The 20,184-nt window shown below is 41.7% G+C and overlaps 1 protein-coding gene across 1 annotated transcript in view; it reads right to left on the reverse strand.

Annotated features, from left to right (window-relative positions):
• The window catches only part of SLC9A9 (solute carrier family 9 member A9), a 1,175,932-nt gene that overhangs the window by 948,205 nt on the left and 207,543 nt on the right, over nt 1-20,184 (reverse strand). The window contains exon 5 of the mRNA XM_073579113.1: nt 17,965-18,080. Coding sequence (XP_073435214.1) covers nt 17,965-18,080 — 116 coding nt within the window. The remainder of the gene's footprint in view (nt 1-17,964; nt 18,081-20,184) is intronic.

Genomic DNA, 20,184 nt, shown 5'->3' on the forward strand with positions numbered 1-20,184 from the left:
AAGGGTACAAGAGAAGTCCCAGAAGATTGGAGAAGGGTAAATGTTGACCCTAGCTTCAAAAAACGAAAGAAACGGAGCCAGGAAATTACTGGTCAGTGAGCCTTACTTCTACACAAAGGAAAGATATTTAAACAAATTATTAAACATGTAAGTATTTGGATAAGAAAACAGTAATTAAACTGAGCCAGCATGGAGTTTGTAGCAAACAAGTCATGCCAGAATAACCTAACTTCCTTCTATTGTGAAATCCCTGACTGGGTGGATCAGGGAAATGCAGTAGATATAGTATACTTTGACTTCAGCAAAGCATTTGATAAATTATCTCAAACTATCCTTATTGAAAAAATTGCCAAGTATGGGACTGACAAGGCTACATTTAGGTGGATTCATAACTGGCTCAGTGATCATATTAAAAAAATGGTAAGAAATGGTTGCACATCTAATTGCTAGAGTGTTTCAAATGGGGTACCACAAGGCTCTCTGCCCCAGTGTCGTTCAACATTTTTATCAATGATCTAGTTAAGGGAACTGAAGGTAAACTGATTAAATTTGCAAGCCATGCAAAGCTAAGAGGGACAGCTAACACTAGAGAAAACAGAGAAAGGACTCAGAAGGATCAAGATAAGCTTGAACAATGGGCAGCGAATAATAGAATTATATTTAACAGGAAGATATGTAAGATTCTACATCTGGGGAAAAAGAAAATTACATCTACATAATGGGAGGAATAGTACTAAGCAACACCACGTGTGAAAAAGACTTGGCATACCAATATATCACAGACTGCACATGAGTCAAGTGTGATGTAGCAACAAAAAAGGCAAACACTGTTCTAGGATGTATTAAGAGAAGCATAAAGTCTAGATCACGTGAAGTAAATATCCCCTCTACTCCTCCTTTGACAATATCAGAGGAAGATTATAATCTAAATAACTTTATATACAATTTTTTATATAACATTTTTTATAAAAATACTGATAGATCGATCCGGTCATTTAGTCCCAAAGGACCTTGTGCGTTCGCTTTCAGGATCCATTTTGCTTCGTGTTGCAATAAAGCTTTGTCATGGTTACCTCCATGAGGTGGAAAATTGACCTTTTCAATTCCTGCAAAACTCAAAATTTCTGGGTTAGCTTTATGCACATCTTGAATATGCTTGATTAATCGCAGTGAGCCCTTTCCTGATGTAATAGATCTATAGTGTTCACCAAAACGTATCGTAAGTGGTCTTATAGTTTTTCCAATATAAAAATAACCACATGGACAAAAAATAATATAAACCACGAATTTAGTTTGACAAGAAATGTAGTTTTGTACCTTATGTTCAATAGAGCCAAAATGTATAGACTTCCCTGTCAGATGAAGATGACAGTATTTGCAGTGACCACATATATTTCCTTTTATTGATAAATCTCGTAGCCAATTTTTTTGAGGGGGACGAAGTCTATGATGTACTAATACTGTAAATCACCTATATTATGTGCCCTTTTGTATGCAAATTGAGGAACTAATTTACCATCTGTGTGTAAGGTTTTTTCTGCATCAATGAGATGCCAGTGTTTTCTCACTGCTGCTTGTATTGCTCTATCCATTGCACTATGTTTGAAACAAAAATTAAATTTTTTGTAGGTTTGACTACACTATTTAATTTTTTAGTCCTTTCCTTTAATAAATCCATCTGAGAATTTTTTTTTTTTACCTTTTTTACCCTTTCATATGCTTCATTTAATAAAGTCATAGGGTATCCCCTTTGCAAAAAACGTTGTTTCAGCTCAGAAATTTGTTCATTGAAAATGGTTTCATCATTATTCAGTTTTCTTACTCTTAGCATTTGACTATATGGAAGTCCCTTTTTTGTGTGTAATGGGTGAGCGCTCTTATAATGTAAGTAATTATTTGTTGCGGTTTCTTTTCTAAACACTTCTGTTTTTAAAGAGCCATTTTTTATTTTAAATTTGACATCAAGAAAATCTATTGTGTTTCCCCCAAACGAAAATGTGAAGCACATGTTGTCACTGTTCACATTGTTCAGGTATTTTACAAAATCTGCAAATTCTTCCTGAGAACCCCCCCAGATAATAAAAATATCATCCACAAAGCGAAAATATGCTTGTAAATGTTTTAAGTGTGGATTTAGGGCTGTTTTTATATAAAACTCTTCAAATCGTGCTAGAAATAAATTTGCATAAACACAAGAGACTGGCGTGCCCATTGCTGTGCCCACCCTTTGTATATACCACTTATCCAGAAATTTGAAGGCATTATGTGTCAAAACATAATCGAGTGACTCGATAATAAAGGAAATAAAATCCTGTGATTTGTTTGTGTTATGTAAAATCTCCTTTATTGCTGCTATGCCTTTATCATGGGGGATGCAGGTATATAGACTCTCAACATCAATAGATGCAAGGGAGAAATGTGGTTGCCAATGAAAATCTTTCAATTTTTTCAACAAATGTCCTGAGTCTTTTACAAAGGATGGCACAGCTTTTAGTAAAGGTTTTAGTAGCCAGTCTATGTATTGTGAAAGTGGTTCAATCAAAGAGTTTTTCCCTGAAATTATAGGGCGACCCGGAGGCTCTTTTAAAGACTTTTGCACTTTTGGCACACTATACCCATAGGGAATTTCTGGGTATTCTGGAAAGAGTTTTTCTGCTCTCTTCTTGCAAAGCTTTCATCTCAGATGCTTTCAAATTTTTTTCTGACATGGGATAGAGTAAAGCTTCTACATCCTTGATGACCATATCATGGAAAAGATCGATACTGTTCCCAGGAGATATAGGAGGCATGAAATTTGATTTTATTCCTCCTTTAAAAGGCATTGGTATTTCTTCGTTGGAATTAACTGATTCCAGAGAGAAATCTGGTTCAGTTATACTCATTAACATTTCAACCTCACTTAAAAATTGTCTGGGACAGATATCTGAATTTAGCATAAAGCCTAAAGGACCAATAGTTGGAGGTTTCTCACCTTCATGTATAGGAACAGAAACTGCAGCTGAAACACTGGAAAAAGATTTTTTAAGATGTAGCTTTCTTATACTTTTAAACAATTCAATCCTAAAATCGACATAATCAAATTTTTCTGGAATACAAAAATTTAAGCCTTTAGATAGAACTTCAGTATGTTCACTGGATAATTGGCGCTTTGAAAGGTTTATTATACGTAGATTGTCCATTGGAGGTGTTATTTCCTCCATGATACTTGCTTGCGTTTCTTTCCTTGATTTTGTAATTTTCCAGCCTCGTCTTGTTTTTTTCCTAAAAGGGGGCGTATTATTAGAGGTAGAAGGAAAAGTAAGCATGCTTGAGTCCTCTCGATCATCTGCAACACTTGAGTCCGAATCCGTGGTCCATCCTTCATAGTTATTTTTCTTTTTATGAGCCATGTTGTATCTCCGTTTTTTAGAAAAAGAGGAACGATTTTTATTCCAGGAAAAAATCATGTTATTTTCATAGTCATTTTTATCTCTCAAAAATTTTTCTTTTTTCTTCTGTTTAATATCAATTTGTTGTAATACGAGTTTTTTATCCAATGCCGCTGGAACGCACAGTGACGTCACTCTTGAGACCTCCCACACTCCTCCCCTGCCTGTGGATCGCATCAGGCTGTATTGGAGCGCACAGTACCATCACTTCCAGTCTCTCACTTCCTCTCCGGCCGCCATCTTGGCCCCTATTTTTAGAAGCATTCACTGGAAATCATATATAGTGTGTGCCAAGTTTTCTATATTCATATGAGTACGGACTAGGATCCTACTTGCTGCACCACCACTTTATAGCTGTGCTAGACGGTTTTTGTATTTATCGGTTACCCTATACGTTTAGGTACGCTTTTCTGGGCAATGACTTCACTCACTTTCTCATATGATGCGGAACAGACATCCAGCATAATAGCACAATCCACTATTCCCAGCGACTTTCTCAGAGTCCCCCCTAAGGAGACTAGAGGCCGTGACCTGGAAAGGGAACTCAGACGTTGCACTAATTTGGAATTACATTGTGCCACACTCACATAATATCTAAAAGTGCAACAAATCCCTCGTGGTCTACGTGTGCCCATCCGTCCCACTCTTTTTAGTGAATCCTCTGACTTCTGTTCGCGATTTGAACAAATCCTTAATAAGTGTTCTTTTGACCTTATAACCCTCATGCTAGAACATCTGCATCTGGGGATCACAAAATCCAGGGACCAAATCAAGAACATTGAAAGCCAGCTGGTATCCTCTACAACCACTGAAGAATTCAATACCCTCAAGACCAAGATTAATACAGCCATCGAACAACATCGTCGAGATACCGAAACAAGGAAGAGAAACAAGTTCGCTAGAGATACGGAGGACTACGAACATAATAGAGTCTATAAATGGCAGGAGTCAACTACCTCAGGCAACTTCACTTCACGTCCAAACTAAAGATCATCAACAGAAGGCTCTACCTCGGGATCAGATTACGAACAACAGCCTTCTACGAGCTGTTTTTTAGGCCAAAGACGTCGATACACCAGAGGAAGAAGACTCGGCGGGGAAAGAGACACTCGGCGCAATAGGGACTTCAATCGGATAACCCGATCACAGAACCTACAGCACTAAGCATTTGTTTACCTCACGGAGAGTTCGCATTACTCGCCCTTCACTGAACCACCATATCCCTAAAGAATAATATAGAGCCATCTGGATTCTTCACTATCGTTCCTAGATGCACAGCTTCTACCAGTATTTTAATTATATTTTTCTCCTCTCAAGAACGCAACTGCGGGGAAACTTTTCTGTGATACATAAGACACTTCCTGTTGGTGACACGCTCATGGCGCCGCTGGAACGCACAGTGACGTCACTCTTGAGACCTCCCACACTCCTCCCCTGCCTGTGGATCGCATCAGGCTGTATTGGAGCGCACAGTACCATCACTTCCGGTCTCTCACTTCCTCTCCAGCCGCCATCTTGGCCCCTATTTATAGAAGCAGCAGACGCTGCAAACGGCGCCTCTGACCCGCGGTGGATGCCGTGTCATTGCCCCATATGCTGCACACTGACCGGACCGGTAAGCACCTCGCTCCCCCACCATCCTTCTAGGACACTCTGCCCTATCATTCCGTTTGATAACTAGGAACACTCTGTGTTCTTTCTCCACAGACTTTGCACAGCAGTGCTCTTTGTCCCTAAACCCGGGGGGTATGTACTCGTTACCTCCTCCTGTCACCTATCACAATGAATTGCAATCCAAGGCATTTAATAGGAGATTTTTATCTCTCACTTCACAGGATCACTTATCTTTTGGCTCTCCTTCTTTTGAGCAGTATGTAAATGTCAGCAGTACAATACATAGGTATGTTATCCTGCATTTAATGAATGATTCATCCCATTATTAATCTATCTTGGTTTTTTGGCTACTATTAGTTTGCCAAGGTCTTTTAGCTACAGATGTAAAATATACCCATATATGTGCTATTAATGTCTGATATGTCATAGACATCATGTTCAATTTTGTCTGTATTCCAGAAATTCTGATTATTGTCATGTATATACTTCTGTTTCTTTTGATTATTTCTATTATTATTTTTTACAGTACTGTGATGAAGGTCAATGTGACCGAAACGTCTATACTGTGTGTACTGTACATTAAAAATTAATCATTCACTGGAAATCATATATAGTGTGTGCCAAGTTTTCTATATTCATATGAGTACAGACTAGGATCCTACTTGCTGCACCACCACTTTATAGCTGTGCTAGATGGTTTTTGTATTTATCACTATGAGTATTGTGTCATGCCATTTGGACTCTGCAATGCACCAGCAGTCTTTCAGAACTAGCGAACGACATCTTCAGGGATTTTCTCTACACATGTGTAGTAGTGTACCTGGATGATACCTTGGTGTTCTCTCCTGATCTGCTTTCTCACCAAAGAGACGTTCACTAGGTTCTGCAGAGGATTAGGAAGGACCATCTGTGCCATAAATATGAAAAGTGCGTTTTTTAGCAGACTTCTCTTCCGTTTCTAGGATACATAATCTCCCAACTGGATCCCAAAAAAGTGTCCACCGTTCTGAAGTAGAAACAACATAGGAGAGAGGAGGGGGCGCCTGGTGTGATACTCGGTGGTCAAGTGGAGGAGGTTAAGAACAAAGTACACTAACCTGCAGTGGTTATGCTGCCAGCATAATCACGTTTGCAGAGCCTGCGGTGCTTATCGTGCACCATTCGCCGTCCCCGCTTCCAGGTTTGGAAATTAGCCAGTCACGTGGAACGTCACGTGATGCTGATGTCACCACAGATCCTCCGTCTTTCAGATCCTGCAGGATGGTTGATAGTTTGCTGGGTCCGTGCTGCACCAAGACGCTCACCCAGAAGGGTGTAAAATGCAAGGAAGAAAAACTACGGCTGCTCACATGGATGAAGGCGGATTCACTGCCAAAAAGCTTTGTGAGGAGATAATGACTATGAAAAAAGTTTCTTTTCTATCTAATACAAGTGTCTGTTTTGGTCTGAGTGCCCTAATCAGACATACTTTTCCTTCCTTGCACCATTCTGAAGTGGCTTTGGCCTGATGGTCTTAAAGCTATCCAGTGTTTTCTAGGTTTCGCAAACTACAATCGCCAGTTTATCTCTCATTTCTCCTCCCAGATGGCTCCTATTTCAGCCTTGACCCGTATGGGGGGCCAATCCTAATGTTATGGTCTCCAGAGGCAAAGAATGCCTTTGTGTCTTTGAAACAGGCTTTCTTCTCAGCTCCTGTGCTGCATTGTCCAAAGACAAATAGTTATTTCTGGAGGTGGATGCTCCTTATTCTGGGGCTGGGGCTGTTCTTACCCAGACGTCTTCGCATGGTGACCTGCGGCTTCTTTATGAAGATCTTTTCTGCTGCTGAACGCAATGGCTAGAGGGAGCTATGAATCCAATGGTTATGTACACTGACCACAAGAATATAGCATATCCACAATCCGCACAGCGACTTAACCCACAACAAGTCAGGTGGTCTGTTTTTCACCCTCTTCACCTTCACTGTCCATTTTCGGCTGGCAGATAAAAACATTAAGGCAGACACCCTCTCTAGATCTTTCCAGTCTTCTGACTTAGTAGAGGAGCCAAAACATAATTGAGCCTAGCAAAATTATTATGGTCGCCCTGTTGGATTTGTCCAGGCTCCCTTCCAGAAAGACTTATGTGGCTGAACCCGATATGTGTGTGTGTTTTTTTTTTTAACAATACATTGAGGGAGGTGGAGGAGAACAATGATTGGGGTGGTGGAGAGAACAATGATGGTGGTGTTGGAGAGAGGGAAATGATGGGGGTGGGGAAGAGGGCAATGATGGAGGTGGTGGAATAGAACAATGATTGCGGAGGTGGAGAATGCAATGATGGAGGTGGTACAGAGGGCAATGATGGGGGTGTTGGAGAGGGCAATGATGGGGGTGGTGGAGAGGGCAATGATGGTGATGGGATGAAAGGCGGGAGGAGCACAATGAGGGACGTGGGGGATTGGGATGGGATGAAGAGGTACATATAATGGACTTAGGGGGAGGAGGACATTAGATAGGGATGTAAAATGAATTGGTTGGTGGAGGAGGGTGTTAAATCCCTGATAGCGTCCTCCCCCATCTCACAATTCATTGAAAAGCTATTGGGGACTTCAATTTATTGGGGCAAAGAGGGGGTAAGGTGAATAGGACAAATAATAATGAATTGAAAGGTTAGAGAAGATGTTGTCAGGGACTTGAATTGGGAGGTGGCGGAGCATGCTCAGTAGAAGTTTATTAACCCTCTGCATCACAGGAATTTACTTATTCCACAAAAAATTTCCTTTAACCCAAATTTTTTAATTTTCACAAGGGTTACAGGAGAAAATAGGCAATACACTTTGTTGTGCAATTTCTCCTGAGTATGCCGATACCCCATATGTGGTGGAGACTGCTGTTTGGGCGCACGGCAGAGCTTGGAAAGGAAGGAGCATCATTCGACTTTTGAAATGCAAAATTGGCTGGAATAGAAAGCAGACGCCATGTATAACATTGAGTCCATGTAAAAATTAACATTTTTTTCAATAAAATGTTGCTTTTTTCAACCACATGTGGTCGAAAAATACTTTTGAAACACAGTGCAAAGCTCAGAAGAAAAGGAGCGCAATACTGGAGTTCAGATTTTGCTGGAATGGTTTGAGGGTGCCATGTAATTTTGGCAGATACCCTGAGGTGCCAGAAGAGCAGAAACCTCCATAAGTGTCCCCATTTCATGAACTACACCACCAATGAATTCATATAGGGGCGCAGTGATCATATTGACACCACACTTGGCTCAAGAATTCCATAACACGGGGCGGTGAAAAAAGAATAATTGCATTTTTACCACTAAAATGTTGTTTTAGCCCCAAGTTTTTAATTACAATACAAGACAGCAATACTCTACATGTAATCGGCAACTGCTTTTGAGGCACAAAGCAAAACTTAGAAGGGAGGGAGAGCCATAATATAATGAAGATTTTGCAGAAATGATTTGTGGGAGCGATGTCACATTAGCAGCACTCCTGAAGTGCCAGAACAACAGAAACCTCCATATGTGACCCCATGTTACAACCTATACCTCTCAATGAATTCACGTAAAAATGCAGTGATCATATTAACACCACAGGTGTGTCACAGAAATTTAAACCATTGGGCAGTGAAGAAAAAATAATCACATTTTTACTGCAACATTTTTTTTAGCAATAGGTTTTACATTTTCACAAGGGAAAATGGGTTAAATGGCACCAAAATTTGTCACACATTTTCTGCTGAAGGTGGTAATACCCAATATGTGGCTGTACAATACTGATTAGAAACACGGTGAGACTTGGGCGAAAAGGAGCACTATTTGACTCTTGGAAAAGAAATTATCGTAGAATAGTTTGCGGACTCCCTAAGTGCCAGGGAAGCTGAATTCCTCCTCAAGTGAAATAATTTTGGAAATTATTCCCCTTTGGGAATTTATCTACAGGTATAGTGACAAGTTGGACTCCATGGGTGTTCTCCAGAAACAAGCAGTAGTGGATATTAGTGTAAGCTATGTTGACAGACTTGTTTTTTTATTGGTTGAGTTGAAGCTTTTCTTGGGAACTGTCATAGCTCCACCCCTCAGTGTGTCTGGGATGCAGTTACTGAAAGCTCAGCCATCTAATCTGGCACAGGGCGTGCTGAGCTGTCGGTGTGTTGATTGACAGCCCAGCCATCCAATCAGACTGGGGGGCGCTGGCTGTCTCCAGGTGTTCATTATCCCAGGTGATTGGTAGGTTACTTAATTGGGCTGTTGCTCTCAGACCTCTGCCAGATGTACGTTCAGTTATTGTATGGTTTGGCTCTCTGTGCCTTGAATTCTGTTTATTGATCTTTCGCTGTCTGACCATGGACCTAGTTCTGACCACATGTCTGTTTAACCACTTCTGCTCTGATCCACTGTCTTTTGGTATTCTGACCTTGGAACATTACCTTAAGGCCCCGTCACACATAGCAATCTCACTAGCGAGATCGCTGCTGAGTCACAACTTTTGTGACACAACAGCGATCTCACCAGCGAGATCGCTGTGTGTGACAGTGATCAGCGACCTGCCCCCCCTGCCGGTATCGCTGATCGCTGCAAGAAACCTCTGGACATTTTTTTCGTCGCTGATCTCCCGCTGGCCAGCACGCATCGCTGCGTGTGACAAGCGGGAGACCAGCAATCAGCTGTAAAATAATAAAAAAATATGAAAAATATTGTTATTCTCACCTTCCGACGTCCCGCGCAGCAATCCCGCCTCTCTCCACGCTCCCGGTCCCAGTAATCCTTTGCAAGAATGACCGCGAGACTTCGCGATCCCGCGAGAACGGACGTCATCGCGGTAATTCTCACAAAGCATTACTGGGACCGGAGCGTGGAGAGAGGCGGGATGGCTGCGCAGGACGTCGGAAGGTGAGAATAACAATATTTTTATTTTAATTCTATTTTTGACCTGACTATGGCATCAGCGCTAACGAACACAGCGATGCCGCACGCACGGCGTCGCTGTGCTAATCGCTGGTGAAACTGTCTGTTTGACAGCTCACCAGCGATCACATAGCGACTTACCAGCGATCCTGACACGTTGATATCGTTGTCGGGATCGCTGGTAAGTTGCTATGTGTGACTCCAGCTTTACTGTCTATGCCTTTGTCTCTTCTTTCTGGTTATGACGCACACTCCTGGCTTCTCACCTCGGACTCTTTGACTATCCTATCTCACAGCTTGACAGTGCTAGGTGACTCAGCGTCACATTACATCTGGCCAATACGGTTGACAGGGGATAAGGTCCAATGAATGGGAATAATCATGTCCCTACTGCGAGGGGATCCTCAGACCTGGGCATTTTCCTTGTACACACAGGCCTCAGAACGATTTTCTGTTGAAGCCTTTTTTAACAGTTTATGTCTGATATATGACGAACCCCACAGGATACAGGTCGCGTAGACTAAGATCATGAACTTGGCACGTGGGGGTTGCACAGTTGAGGACTACTCCTCTACTGAGTTCTGGCAGTGGTCCACTGAAGTTCTGTGGAATGATGCAGCACTCAGGTGCCATTTCCACAAAGGCCTTTTAAGGATGGTCTAGTCCTTCATGACGCTCCTGCTCCTCTGGCGGTGGCCATGACCCTGGCCATGCCAATGGACCATAGAAACTGTGAAAGACGTGGCTAACAGCAGACTGCCCTTCATACTTCCCCAGAGCAGATCCATTTACCGGAGGTGGAGCCATTAGAACTTAGAGTTTCCAGTCTTCATGTTGTGGAGAAAAGACATAGACAAGATCTTGGACTGTCTGTACTGTGGTCTCTCTGGACATTTTCTTAAGAATTGTCCAACACATCCTCAGGCTAGCACACAGTCAAGAGAACGTTTAAGTCTGGGTGACAGCTGAGGACAGCCAGACTCCCACATACCTTTTTCTTCCTCTGATAAAGTACTGTCAAATACAGCGTTATCATTCAACAGCTAGGTGTTGTCAACATTGACGTTCATTGACTGTGGGTCTGCTGCTAACTTTATTGATTGGGGACTGATTTTGAACTTAGCTTTAGGGACAATTTAGAAAGACCCATTCGAATCTTCACCCTTGACAAGGCACCGTTAGTCTGGAATTTGGTCAAGAGTGGAACAGTGGACTTCACTCTGAATCCATTTCCTGTTTTATTTTGGATAATTTATCTGCTGGGTTGGTGTTGGGGCTTATATGGTTGCAGATTCACAATCCTGTTATTGATCGGTGTCAGAAGGAGATTGTTAAATGTAGATTCAATTGTTGCAAGAAATGTCTAAAAACTGTACAAATATAATAGTCTGAAGGATCTGCCGGGGTACCTGTAGGACTTTGGAGATATGTTCTTCCCATCCTCCCCATCGTCCTTATGATTGTGCCATTGATCTTATTAATAACGCCAAATTGCCTAAAGCTTGCCTTTACAATTAGTCTGGGCCTGAATGAACCACCATGAAAGAATGCTAACGAAAGGGTCATATCGTCCTTCTTCCTCCCCTGTAGCTGCCAGATTTTCCTTTGTAAAAAAGAAAAAAAAAGATGGGTGCCTCCGTTCTTGCCTCAATTTCCAAGAACTAAACAAAATCACGGTTAAAAATGCCCACTTACACTTATCCTTGACCTATATAATCTGCTTCTGGGGGTCAAGGTGTTTTCTAAACATGATCTTAGATACGTGTCCGAAAGGGTGATGAGTCTATAACGTCTGAGAATCTATTTGAAGACCTTGTCGTGCCTTTTGGGTTATCCAATTAACTTGGTGTGTTTCAAAATTTTATGAATTATATTTTCTATAATTGCATGGGAAGTTATGTTGTGATTTACCAGGATAATATTCTAATTTTCTTTCCCGATTTGGACTCTCACCAGGAACATGTCTGTATTGTGTTACAAAGGTTGAGGGAGAACTTTTCATTTGCTAAATTAGATAAATTTGTTTTTTCTTCTTAGGAAATTTCATTCTTGGAGTTTATCTTGTCAGCAGGGTTTAAGATGGGTTTAAGAAGGCCATAATTGATTGGGTTCAGCCTTGTGAACTTAAGGTTTTGAAGCTTTTTTTTAGGATTCACCAAATATAGGAAACTTATCAAGGGTTTTTCTCAGATTGCTAAACCTCTTACTGACATTAAACGTAAGAGTGCAAAACCTCAAGGTTTGTTTGCCAGGTGCTATCAGGGCTTACAAAAAATAAAAAGAGTGTTTCATGTCTGCTCCCATTCTGATCCAACCTCATCTACAAGAACTGTTCATTGTGGAGGTGGATGCTTCGGAGGTCGGAGTACGGTCAGTTTTATCCCAGGGGCCCAAAACTGACTAACCTGCGTCCATGTGTTTTTTTTCCTAAAAAAATGTAGTCTGCAGAAAGAAATGATGATGCTGGGAATTGTGAGTTACTTGATGTGAAATTGTCCTTTGTGGAACGGAGGTATTTTTGGAGGGGGTGGTTCATCCAGTTACTGTGGTGACTAATCACAAGAATCTAGCTTAAATTGAATCAGCTCAAAGGTTAACTCCTAGAAAGGCCAGATGGTTGGTGTTTTTCTCTAAGTTTAATTTTACAATTACATTCAGACCGGTGTTTAAGAATGTGAAAGCTGACGCAGTATCTTGTAGTCTCGATTCAGCTGTTCCTCCAGAACTTCCATCCTCCATTATTCCTCAAGGTATTGTGGTTTCTACGTTAACCTCGGAACGTGAAAAGGAGATCCATAAAGTCCAGTCGTTGGCTCTTTTAGCTACTCTAAGGTCCAAATTATTTGTGTCTGTGTACCTAAGATTGCATGTCTTACTGTAGTTTCACGATTTCGTCTTGTGTGGTCATCCTGGGGTTACTGCTAAACAGAAAACCATTGCTAGACTTTTTTTGGTGGCCATTCATACATAATGATATTCAAGATTTTGTATCTGCTTGTGAAGTATGCACAAGCTAAAGTCAGTCATAGATGGCTGGCAGGCCAATTGGCTCCACTATCAACTCCAGAAAGACCATGGACTCATTTGTCCATGGATTTCATCACGGATTTGCTTCTGTCTGGGGGAAAAACTGCTATCTGGGTGCTAGTTGACAGATTCAGCAAACAAGCCAATTTTGTTGTTTCGTGAAGATTGACTAATGCAGAGACACATTCCAAGTTGTTTATTTCTCATATTGTAAGGCTACCTGGGATCCCTCTTAACATTGTATCTGATAGGGGAGTACAATTTGTTTCTAAATTCTGGAGAGATTTTTGTAGCAAACTCGGGATTGACTTGTCATTTTCATTTGCTTACCACACTGAAACTAATGGTCAATCTGAGAGGACAAATCCATGTTTGGAACAAATTTTTAGGTACTTTGCAGTTGCCCAGCAGGAGCACTGGTATTCGTTTTTACTTCTCGCTGAGTTTCCTTTTAACAGTCGAGTAAATCAATATGTTACAGACCCACCGCTGACACCGGTATGTCACAGACAGAGGGATGCGACGCACTGCCTACACACGGCTATCACAGGCGCAGGGGGGGCTTATCTAAGTTTTTGTGTCATTATGGTTTTCATCCCTATTTTGGTGAATCTTCTGGGATTAGTTCTGAATGTACTGGGGTTGAGGTTGCCGTACAGAGGCTTGGGGATGTCTGGAGGGAGGTTCTAAAGTATTAAAAATATTGGGACTGCTCAGATTTTCCAGGACTGGAAGGCCAAAAGAAGACATTCGGTGGGTCCTGCTTTTAATATCGAGGATAAGGTTTGGCTGTCATCTAGGACCATTAAACTTAAAGTGCCGGAGAAGTTGGGACCAAAGGTTTATTGGTCCATATGAGATCCTAGAGTTGGTCAATTTGGTGGCATTCAGATTAAAGCTTCCTCCATCCCTTCACATCCCTAATGTGTTCCATAAATCCCAATTAAAGGAGTTTTTCCCTTCTGCATTGTCTCCCTCATTGCCACCACCTCCGGTTTCCGTCGACTGTGGCCTGGAGTATGATGATCAGAGGGTTGTGGATTCTTGTAGGGTCCAAAATTACATCCAGTACCTCATCCACTGAAAGGGGATACGGACCAGAGGAGAGATCCTGGGTCCCAACTCGAGATGTGAAGGCCAAGCAGTTAGTCATGGCCTTTCACCTAAAATTTCCTGGGAATCCTGGGGGTCCGGTGACTAGAAGAGGGTGAGTGGGATGCAGTTACAGATAGCTTAGCCATCCAATCTGGTACAGGGGCATGCTGAAGCTGTCAGTACTTTAACAGCTCAGTCCTCCAGGCTAGTACAGGGTGTGCTGAGCTGCTGGTGTGTTGATTGACATCCAATCTGAGACTGGGAGGTGCTGGTTGTCTCCAGGTGTTCGTTATTCCAGGTGATTGCCGGACTACTTAACTGGGCTGCTACTCCCAGACCTCTGCTAGACATAAATTCACCATTTGTGTGGTATGTCTCTCTGTGCCTTGCATTCTGTTTGTTGATCTTTCATTGCCTGACATTAGACCTAGTTCTGACCATATGTTTAACCCCTTCTGCTCTGACCCGCTATCTCCTGGTATTCTGACATTGGAATGTTACCTGACTACGCCTTTATCTCTTCTTTCTGTTTCTGACGTACCCTCCTGGCTTTTGATCTCAGACTACTCCCCTCTTATCTCCTCTTCCCACAATCGCATACAAGATTTCTCTCGCGCATCACCCCTACTCTGGAACTCTCTACCACAACATATCAGACTCTCACCTACCATCGAAACCTTCAAAAAGAGCCTGAAGACCCACCTCTTCCGACAAGCCTATAACCTGCAGTAACCACCGATCGACCAAACCGCTGCACGACCAGCTCTACCCTCGCCTACTGTATTATCACCCATCCCTTGAAGATTGTGAGCCCTCGCGGGCAGGGTCCTCTCTCCTCCTGTACCAGTTATGACTTGTATTGTTTAAGATTATTGTACTTGTTTTTATGTATACCCCCCTCACATGTAAAGCGCCATGGAATAAATGGCGCTATAACAATAAATAATAATAATAATAATAATAATACTTGATTATCCCACGGCTTCTCTGTGTGAGGTGACTCAGCATCAGAGGAAAATTTTATATAACATTTTGTATCATACTTATCCTGTGTTCTGCAATGAGCACTCGCATCAGGGTTTCCATCTAAATCTTTGAATAACGTGATTCAGATGAAACGGCCGACGGGTCCATTCACTATAATGAGGCAGCAGAGTTACTCTGGACTCTGTCTGGCCCTTGTTCAGCAGTGTTCGTTTTTTCAGAGCTGCACAAAACTGTGGCCGACTGCACTTTTATGCACGATTAAAAAGACAGACACCACCGTAGAAAAATTTCTGAACTCCATATATTGTAGTGTGCAGTACATTTTAGTGCCCGGCTCATGCTTCTGAAGACATGGACCCCATAACTTAAGTGGGATCTCATCACTACAGAAATGCCAAACATATAGATAACTGAGGTTTAGACACACTGTGGGTTTCAGAATGGAACAGGGGCATTAAGATTTGGAAGTGCAGAATTCGCTGCATTTCTTTTGGAAGGTGAAGAACAATTTTGCTTTACCGTAGTCCATATGCTACCAGTAATGTGGAAGCCCACTATATTTCCATTGACATATGACGGACCTGAGTGGGACTTTTTTTTGTGGATTGAGCTGAAGCTTTTATTGGGAACATATATAAAATTTGAGATCACAGTTATCCGGCGTGCTATGCTGAGCACTTACATCGGCATTGCAATCTAAATCTCTGAATGACGTGGTTCAGATGAAACCCCGTGGGATCCATTCACTGTAATGAGGCAGCAGAGATACTATGGACTCAGTCTGGTCTTTTTTGAGCAGTGTCCATTACAGAGGTGCTCAAAACTGTTGTCGACCGCGCTTTTGTGCACGCTTAAAAAGACAGACACAGCCAGATCATAGTCCAGACAGAGTCCGCATTGTCACCATCTGCCTCATTATAGGGAATCTTCCGCCAGAGGTTCTGTTTGAATCAGGTATTTCAGAGATTTAAACGGAAAACCCGATGTAAGTAGTCAGCGTATCGTGCAGAATAAATGTGAGCAGAGCCTTATTGCGAACTTTTAGAGGCAGAATGAACAAATTAACAGCAGGTCGAGAATTTTTTTGCACCTTTCACCATGTGGTGTAAGTGATTAGATAGCTTTATTCTTCGGGTCAGTGCGATTAGAGAGATACCATATTAATATATTTTTTCATGTTTGGCTACTATAACACTAGAAAATGTTTTTTTTTTGCAAAACAAAGTTTCTGCATCGCCATATTTTGAGAGCTATTATTTTTCAATATTTCAGACAACAGAGTCATGTGAGGGCTTCCTTTTTGCTGGTCGAGTTGATATTTTTTTTTGGTACCATTTTCGGGCACATAACATTTTTAGATCACTTTCTAATTTTGGCAGGCAGAATGAACAAACACCAGCAATTTTATTAAAAAAAAAACAAAAAACGATTTTTGCATCACAATATTCTGAGAGCTATAACTTTTTTTTTATTTCTCCACTGATGGAGCTGTATGGTGGCTTTTTTTTCTGCCGGACAAGATGTTGTTTTCAGCAATAGCATTTTTATTTACATTTTTGATCGTATTTTATTTTACTTTTTTTCAGCGGTATGATGAGAAAGCATAGTTTTTTGTCACATTTTTAACATTTTTTTTAACGGTGTTCACTGAATGGGTTAACTAGTGCAGCAGTTTTACAGATCGGGTTATTCTGGACTCAGTGATACCAAGTATGTATTTCGGCCTGGGGTCGCCTTTGAGACCACTGGTACAACTCAGGAAGCAGACAGTGAGCTCCCTCCCTCTGCAACCCAATCTATGCTGCTGTCGCTATTGACAGTGGCATCAGAGGAGTTAAATGCCCTTGATCAGCTTTAGCACTGATAGTAGGTGTTGCGGAAGGCTGTTCACTCGCGTATATCACTGACACCCGGTTTTGATCACGCCAGAGCTCTAAGTGATCCCAAGCGATTGTCATGCTGTACATGTACTGCAGTTTGCGGGAACACACCTCCCGCGACGCTGTACATGTATGGCGGATGCTGTGAAGGAATTAAGGAGATATTCACACCTAGTGAAATGGAGTAGTTTTGGTATTGCCCCTTATAAGGGTCGGAAGTCACGTTTTGAGGACAATCTATGGGTAGAGTACTATTTGCAGGGGCATAATAGGGGCAGTGGACCATAGCACCCTGGAATCTAATTGACCATTATGAGTTGAATATTGTTCATGTATACACTTTGTGGCGCTATCTTTTTTCTACAAGCCAAATTCTTCCATTGAAGAGCAAGTGACCCACATACCACCCCAAATAGAACTAAAATTAAACAATTTTGTAAACTCATACAAGAATGTACAAACACAGAGAATGACATAAAACATAAGACAACAGGAAAAATGAGTGACTCATACTCAGGCAATGCAAGGTACCAAACGTTGAAGATATGCCAGCTTTCGCCCATGGCTATACAATTACTGCTCAGCATAGACCATAAAAAAGCACACGAAATAGTTGAATAATAACTATAAGAGGAGAACTATATTCTTAGAGAAATAAAATAATATTTAGATAAGTAACTGAAATAAATACAAGACCGACTGCTGCTGCTTTAAGCAAAAGACTAATGCGTTTTTAGTCTTCGGAAATTGCTGTGCAGCAGACTATTACGGTACACGGTTATGGATCACTGAGAACAAAATTGCATTGGACACTTTGTCTTGTTCCATTGGTTATGTTTACAGTGGTTTACAAATTATCCTTCAGCACTGAGCTCTTTAACAAAAAGGTTGCACTTTTCACAACCGGTGAGAGATTCCAGAAACATATAGTCATTTTCTTACCAGAGGGAAATTAAGCTCATTTTCAAAAGGGGTATTGAACATATACTTGGCTTAGCGAGAAGGAGACGATCACACATTGCCGAGACGATAATTACCTGGATCTGTCGCAGACATCAACGAGCCAAAAAACAAACAGTCAGTGAAGTGAAAGTCGCCAGCCTGGATTTGTCCCAACTGTATCATGGCCTTAACAAAGCCGTACATTATCAACCTGTTAAAGACAGAGAAAAATCAATCTCTTTATCTGGTCGGAGGTAAACAGTGGCATAAGCATTTGAAACCTAAAAATACAGATAGAAATTTTACAAAAATGTTATTGTTTACAGAAGAAAACATCTTATAATGATAGTGTCATTTTGCCTGCAAAATCAATATTCAACTACACGAGGACCAGAAGAAAAAAATGCATATAATAGGTCTCTGGGAATTGATTTTGGGTTGAGCAAAATGTTAAACAATCTATTTGGCCCCACATATGAGTAACTAAATTGAAAGTGGTCATCTTTTCAAAACAAAGTGGTCAGTCCATATACCAGGGAGGTGGGATTTCTATACATGAGAGAGCAGAGACCTGTATAATATGGGTGACTATTATTCATTATTCACAATGCCACAAAATATATTATACTAAAGATGTTTAATTGCTGTTATATTAATGTATGGTGATTTTTTAAAATAAATTAGTGGGAGGAGGTAATTAGTATGGGTCAGGAACCTATGAGGAGTCATTGCTAATATAATGTGACCAATAAGAATGCTAAGCTTGCCCCAGGAGAAAAAGCTGACAGGCGAAACCCAGGGTCAGGTAGAGGCAGACGTGCCACATGAGAGATATTTTTACATGTTCTTAATGTTATTTTTTTTAATTAATATAATTCAACTATAATTGGAAGTAAACTGTTCGTGCTATCCTATGTCCAGTTCTTCATGGGTAACTCATGAAAAAATTCTTATATATTCCTAGTGCATAAGTAGTCGATAACTCGAGTGACGCTGACATTGCATTTCTTAAAGGGAATCTGTCAGTCTGCTCAACCCTCATAATCCATCTATATGGGCATATGGGTAATAGAAAGCTAAATAAAATTATACTTTGTGTGACAAAGTCATTGGCAAAATCTTGGAGGCGTGTTATGTATCACTGAGGATATTAGGTACGGTGATTTGAAATCTGGAAGTTTGCTCCAGCACACTAAGTGCTGAGAGGGGTTAATGAGCAATTTTAAGGGCTATGATTTTAAGTTAGCAGCAGAAAAGCAGGTGTAAAATAGTTAGCCTTCTCAATCATTCCGTGTTCAGTGTGTCTGTAGCTAGCAACTCCAGAGAAGTGTTTTGTGCTAAACCGTACTGAACCCATTTGTTGTATCCAAAGTGGACAGATCCCCGCAGGCATATGGCCTGTACTATACTTTATCTTATCTATTCCCGCTATGCCAGAAAGCCTGTGTATATTGTGTTGAGCCTGCAGTGGTTTATGCCATGTTTTAAATAAACCAGCAGAACTAACATGCCTGTGTCTACCTCTGTGAGCAGTTGAGCGAACCAATCTTCAACAGTTGGTGGTAGAAGTGCAGGCAATTTCCCCAAGGAAGCACATTTGACGGCGGTGGACAAACCGCATTTCATGGGTGAAGGCAGCCATAAGCCAGGAAGGCACGACAAGAAACAAACAGTTGGTGCAGTAGCTCCAACAGCAGTAGCAGCAGCAGTGATAACAGGAGGTGCTTACACAGCAGATGGAACTCCTTAGAGAGGCCGATCGTGAGTAACCAACAGCCCCTCCCCCAAGTCCAGGTGTTGACACATACATCCAGAAGGCGGTATAACGAGTGATGCAAAAATGTCCCCGACCGATGATGTGGAAACTGTCACACTGTAATACTGAGTGTTACTGCAGAGTAAAGGGGGTTTTACACTAAGCGATATCGCTAGCAATATCGCTAAAACGTCACTGGTTTTGTGACGTTATAGCGATATTGCTAGCGATATCGCTATGTGTGATACTTACCTCCGACCGGCTCCCCCGCTGTCCATCGCTGATCGCGCGAGAATGTCCGGCTCCATTTCTCGTCGGGCGCTTCCTGCTGGGCTTCCTGCTGTGACGTCCAGCGACGCGTGGAGGCGGGCGGGAAGACGCCAGGATCGCTGTGTGTGAATGGTAAGTATCGTGCGCTGCGTCGCTGCTGCATCGCTGTGAGATCTTTCTGTATGAAAGCTCACTAGCGATCATTTAGCGATGCACCAGCGATCCTGACCGGGTCGGATCGCTGGTTGGATCGCTGGTGCATCGCTAAATGTAAAAGGGCCTTAACACA

This window comes from Dendrobates tinctorius, unplaced genomic scaffold, assembly GCF_039654945.1.
Source record: "Dendrobates tinctorius isolate UK_male_01 unplaced genomic scaffold, ASM3965494v1 ptg000060l, whole genome shotgun sequence".
Lineage (NCBI taxonomy): Eukaryota > Metazoa > Chordata > Amphibia > Anura > Dendrobatidae > Dendrobates > Dendrobates tinctorius.